At 39.9% G+C, this 6244-nt stretch overlaps 1 protein-coding gene across 2 annotated transcripts in view; it reads right to left on the reverse strand.

Annotated features, from left to right (window-relative positions):
• The window catches only part of pygl (phosphorylase, glycogen, liver), a 116880-nt gene extending 111042 nt beyond the window's left edge, over nt 1-5838 (reverse strand). For both annotated transcript variants that reach the window (XM_043697625.1, XM_043697624.1), the window contains exon 1: nt 5556-5838. In XM_043697625.1, coding sequence (XP_043553560.1) covers nt 5556-5807 — 252 coding nt within the window. In that variant the 5' untranslated portion in view covers nt 5808-5838. The remainder of the gene's footprint in view (nt 1-5555) is intronic.
• Between the last annotated feature and the right edge of the window lie 406 nt (nt 5839-6244).

Here is a 6244-nt window from a genome sequence, read left to right on the forward strand (position 1 = left end):
GAAAAAGACCTTGGCTATTCACTTACCTATGGCCCTCAAAATTCAAACCTTTATTAGGCCATCTTTCAATCTCCTACAATCCAGTGATAAAAGTTCCCACCAATGCAGCCTGTCTTTATAACTCCATACCTCCAGATAACATCCTGGTAAATATTTTCTGCACCCTCTCCAATTTAATAATATCCTTCCTATAGCAGGGCAACCAAAACAGTACACAGTACTCGAAAAATGGCCTCACCAATGTCCTGTACAACCACATGACATCCTAACTCCAATACACAAATATCTGAGCAATGAATGCAAACGTGCGAAACGCCTTCTTAACCCATCCTGTCTACCTGTGACACAAACTTCAAAGAATTACATAACTGAACCCTAGGTCCCTCTATTCTGCAAAACTACTTTAATTGTATAAGTGCTACTTTAATTGCCCTACCTCAATTGTACAAGTGCTATCTTTGTTTGTATTCTCATATACAATCACTCACATTTATCCAAATTAAATGCTATCTGCCACTCCTCAGCCCACTGACCCAAATGATCAAAATCTCTTTATAACCTTAAATAACTTTCTTCACTGTCACCAAATTCATCAATGTTGATGTCATCTGCAAACTAACTAATCATACCTCCTATATGCTCATTCAAATCATTTATATAAATGACAAACAGGCCTCCAATCCAAAATAAAACCTCCCACTACCACTCTCTGTCTCCTTGCATCAAGATTTGGAGATGACGGTGTTGGACTGGGGTGTACAAAGTTAAAAATCACAGAACACCAGGTTATAGTCCAACAGGTTTAATTGGAAGCACTAGCTTTTGGAGTGGTGCTCCTTCATCAGGTGGCTCTACAACCACTTGATGAAGGAGCAGCGCTCCGAAAGTTAGTGCTTCCAATTAAATCTGTTGGGACTATAACCTGGTGTTGTGTGATTTCCTACCATCAACTCAATTTTGTAACCACATTTGGAGTACTGTGTGCAGTTCTGGTCGCCTCACTTTAGGAAAGAGGTGGAAGCTTTGGAGAGGGTGCAGAGAAGATTTACCAGGATGTTGCGTGGTGGGGGCATGGAATGCGCTGCCTGTGGGAGTGGCAGAGTCAGAATCTTTGGTAACCTTTAAGCGGCAATTGGATAGGTACATGGATGGGTGCTTAAGCTAGGACAAATGTTCGGCACAACATCGTGGGCCGAAGGGCCTGTTCTGTGCTGTATTGTTCTATGTTCTAACCAATTGGCAAGCTGTCCCTGAATCCCACGTGATCTAACTTTACTGACCAGTCGACCATGCGGAATCTTGCCAAAGGCCTTACTAATGCTAGGCTAAAAGCAGCTATCTAGTCTAACCCCATCTCCTTGTAGGTAAGGACATCTCAAATATACATTAAAATATTTTAAAAAATGTTTTCTGTGTCAGCTTCTGTCAACCTTTCGTGCAATGAATTCTGACCCCAGAACTTTTTGGATGAAAATAACGCAACTCTCTTCAAATACTTCCACCAATTACTTTAAAAGAAGCTCCTGCTTAATGACTACTCTGCAAACAGAAATAAGTTTCTTTCGATCCATTCTAGTCAAGCTGCTCAAAAATATATGCATCTCAATTAAACTTCTTCTCAGCCTCTGCTGTTTCAAAGAAAATCCTGCCTATCCCATATTTCTTCATGATGAAAATTCTTAATTCTAGGCAAATCTTCATAGGCCTGTTAAGTATTCACTATGTGGTCACATTCTGCCTATATTGTAGAATATGCAATACTCCAGCTGTAGTTTACCAGTGTATTATATAATTCTAATGTAACTTCCCTGTTCTTTAAGCTAGGCCTCAGCCAATAAAAGAAAATATCCATATAACTTCTTGACTATTTATCTACCTGTCCTTGTATGTATACTTGCAAAGTCCCACTACACTGCACAGAATGCTACCACCTTTAGTTTTTCCCTCACTTTGTTTGCCATTCAAAAATACATTATCATACTTTTCTGGATTAAATCCCATTTGCCACTTTGCTGCCTACTTTACCAGTCCATTGGTATCTTTCAGCAGTATACAGCTTTCTTCTTGTTTTTTTTTAATATTCGTGTCATATGGGCACAACAAAGTTGTTGTCAGGAAGAGTGTTCCAGGATTTTGAGTCAAAGACTGAAAGTATTACAATAAATGTACAAGTCAGCATAGTGTGCAACTTGAAGATGCGGTGATCACATGCATTTTCTGCTCTTCTCTTCTCGGTGCTAGAAGTCATTGGTGTGGACAGACTTGTCAAAAGGTCACTTAGTGACAAGTTGCAGTGTATCTTGTAGATGGAACACATTGCTACAAGTACATGTGGAAGAAGTGAATGTTTATGATAGTCAACTGCATGCCAATCCAATGGGTTGTTTTATCCTGAATAGTGCTGAATGTCTTTAGTGTTGTTACAGCTGCACTCATCCAGGCACAAAACTATTCCATTACAGTCCCCTGGTTTGTGGTTTGTAGATGGTGGAAAGGCTGTGCAGAATCAGGGAGTTACTTTATGCAAAATTCTTAGACCATGATTTGCTCTTGCAGCCACAATGCAAATAAATGGTTGGTGTAGTTAAGTTTTTGGTCAGTCGTAACCCACAAATTGTTGACTGTGAGGGATTCAGTAATGACAGATACGAACATATAAATCAGAAGCAAAAGATCATTCAGGCCCTCACGCGTACTCTGCCTTTCAGTAAATCAAGATGTTCTGACTGTAACTTCAAAACCACATTCCCACCACCCCCGATAACTTTACAATTCCATGCTTAATGAGAATCTATCAACTTCTGCCTTAAAAATATTCAAGGACGGCATCCACCACTTTTTCACAGACTGTTCCAAAGACTCAGCCCTTAATTTGTTTTTGACTAATTTGTGTTAAATGGGATTTCTAAATCTAAATATTCTTTATTGTCACATGCACTCCATTGTAAGAGTACAGTGAAAAGCTTTTACAATGTCTGCCTTCTGATAGCGATACCTTAGGTACAAGTACATAGGTACAATTCTTGGATACAGCAGAGGAAGAAAAGGAATTGTATTAGTTTACAGAGTCAAAAAGTGTTAAAAATAGGACATCATTAAAAGGTTGACGTTACAATAAAATTGGAAATTTCAAATAAACATTACATTGTAGCAATTCAGCCTAGGACTTCTACAAGTTGTCTGACCGCCAGCGCCAGACCACAGTCCAAGAGCCATCCGTGCTCTGCTCCAAGTCTGCACTCAGCTGCTCAAGCTAAGTGCCAGGGCTGCCTCCCCTGTGCCGGTCTCTGCCTGGGACTTGCTGCCCATGCGCCGTTCCCCCGGGTGCACAGCCCTATCGCTGCTCCAGGACTTGCAGCTCTGGGGATTTGGTGCTGGCACCTGCCGTTGCTCAAGTATTCGCTATCAGCGCTGTTTATTAAAAGGAAATAATTGTTCCAGAGTTCCAGATTCTCCAGAAGTGGAAACATCCTCTCCACATTTATCATTTCAAGACAATTCAGGATTTTAAATGTTTTGATTAAGGTACCTCTTAACTCTCTGAACTCCTCTGGCTACAAGCCTGCCCATCCTTTTCTTATAAAACAATACCTTTCCAGGTATTAGTCTGCTAAACCTTATTTGAATTGTCTCTAAAACATTTACATTGCTTTCTATGGTGTGGTGTTCTCATATCTGAATATAGTTTCTAGGGTTAAAGGAAGAATATGGAGCAAAAGTGGGAAGAAGGTACTAAGTTGGAAAATCAGTCATGATTATACAAAATAGTGGAACAGGGACAAAGGGCTGAAGACATTCACCTGTCCTTATTTTCCATTGTTCACACCATTGCCCAGTACAACTGAAGCATAACCTCCCTACTTCTGTATACAATTCATCTCACAATAATATTCTATTATTAGCCTTCTTACTTACTTGCTGTACGTACATACTAACCTTTTGTGATTTATGCATGAGAATAGCCAGATCCCTCTCCATCCCAAAATTCTGCAATCTCAAACCATGTCAATAGTGCTTCCATTTTATTCTTTCTACCAAAATGGACAACTTCACATTTTTCACACATTGTACTCCATTTGCCCTATCTTTGCCCACTCACTTAACTAATCAATACATTTTTGTAACCTCATGTCCTTTGCACAGCTTATTTTCCTGTCTATCTTAGTCTCATCAGCACATTTGGCAACCACACCTTCTATCTCTTCATCTAAGTATTTTACAAAAATTATAAACATTTCAGGCTCTAATCCCTGTTGCACCATACTTGTTCCATCTTGTCACCCTGAAAAAGATCCATTTACCCTTACACTATTTCCTGTTAGTCAACCAAACTTCTATTCATGTTAAATGCTAACTTCCACACCACAAATATATTTTTCCAAAGTAATCTTTATCATATGCATTCAGAAAATCTCAATACAGTACATCCATCATTTCCCTTTATCCACAGCATATGTTACCTCCTCAACAACTGTGATAAGATTGGTCAAACATGATTTCCTTTACAGAAAATCATATTGACTCTGCCTCATTACCTTAGCACCCAATTATAACTTCTTTAATAATACCCAACATCTTCCCTACCTTAGATGTTAAGCTAACTAGCCTACAATTTATTGCTTTCTATTCCCAATTCTTTTATCTCCTTTCACTTCCACAGCAGTACGGAGTTAAAATTGAAGTCATTTTGCCTCATTCAATAAATAAAAGTTGCAATTTGCTTTTAAACCTATTATTTGTTGTTTTTTAGTAGCTGGCTCTCTTCCCATTCTGACTGTCTGCATACTTTCAGTTACACATTCCTTAATGTCTTTTTCCCACTTCTTCAGCTCTGAAAAAGCCCATATTTTCAGCGGTATCATTCCTGACACCATGTTTCAACTGGTCACTTGTTAAAGCTCCCACATACTGCATACTTACTGCAGAGGTATAAGTTGATTACTACAGCAAACCACCCAGAAAATTTAACATAATTTCATCAGCCACACTGGATATTGTTTTCAAGTTGTAGAACTCAATCAAGGGCAAATCCCCATTTACCTGGTTTCTCTTTTTGGTGATGTGGAACTGTTTGCAGTAAGGCTCATCACCACTATTGTCACCCATTGCTATATTTTAAACTTCCATACAGTACTAATAGTTACTGGCAGCCCTTTACATTTCTCCCCAAGATTACGCTCATAATATAAGGAGGATCCCTATCCATTTTTACCTTGAAGCCCCTTCTGATAATAATAAAGAATAATCCCTACTATTTATAACAGGACCTGGTCAAAACAGTGGTCACTGACATTGGTTTTTACCTTGGGATCCCATTAAAATGATTAAATCTTATTAAAAGAATGGAAGGGAAAAAGGATATGCACTGAGTATCATGTTGGGCTCTTGCTCGTGAGATTAGTCGTGAGAGCTTTCCCATTTATGTACTGACCCTCTGCCCTGGGCAAAACAACCACGAACCCTCAGTTTTGGGGAAGCTCCTGTTTACAAAGCTTTTGAAGGTTGTTTGTTTAACTTCGGGATGCATGTGCCGTAACGTTATGTCCCCAATCTACCTTGGGGTCCTTATCGTAATAGTACTGCTGGGTTCGTATCCAGCGGCCCACCAGATGATCACGCACAATGTGTGCTAGCGCCAAATAATAATCCCTCATGGTAGCCACATTACGGTCTTTCACCAGAGTGAAGTGCAGGTGCCGATTAAATCCTAACTTTAACCCCGGAACATTTTCTAAACCGACCAATCCGCCTAAACCACGAATAGTGATCTGTTTCTTTCGCTCGCTTGCTAAGACTTGTTTTGCCATGTTGCTGCTCAGATCACCGGGGGCTCGAGCTCTTTCCGTTTGGCCGTTTTCTTCAAACTGCTTCGCTTGGTCCCGCCCCTTTCTGCTGCACCCAATCATTTCAAAGCACGTTTTGACCTCACCCAATCACCACAGCTTTCCTCGCACCCAGTTATTTTGATAATCGCTGTCCTGTTTGAGTGCTCCTGCCTCTGCAGCTCATTAAATAACATTCTCCTATTTTTCCCAAACATTTTTGATCTTCTTTTCCTTTGAGGCTCGAGATCAGGTTTGCGATTCTTCCCTACATTCTCTCCATGATTTCATTATTTACTTTTAGACATTTTAGAGCCACAGAGATGCACAGCACGGAAACAGACCCTTCGGTCCAACTCATCCATGCCAATTAGATATCTGAACCGAATTTAGTCCGATTTGCCAGCACTTGGCCCATAACC

This window comes from Chiloscyllium plagiosum, chromosome 10, assembly GCF_004010195.1.
Source record: "Chiloscyllium plagiosum isolate BGI_BamShark_2017 chromosome 10, ASM401019v2, whole genome shotgun sequence".
Lineage (NCBI taxonomy): Eukaryota > Metazoa > Chordata > Chondrichthyes > Orectolobiformes > Hemiscylliidae > Chiloscyllium > Chiloscyllium plagiosum.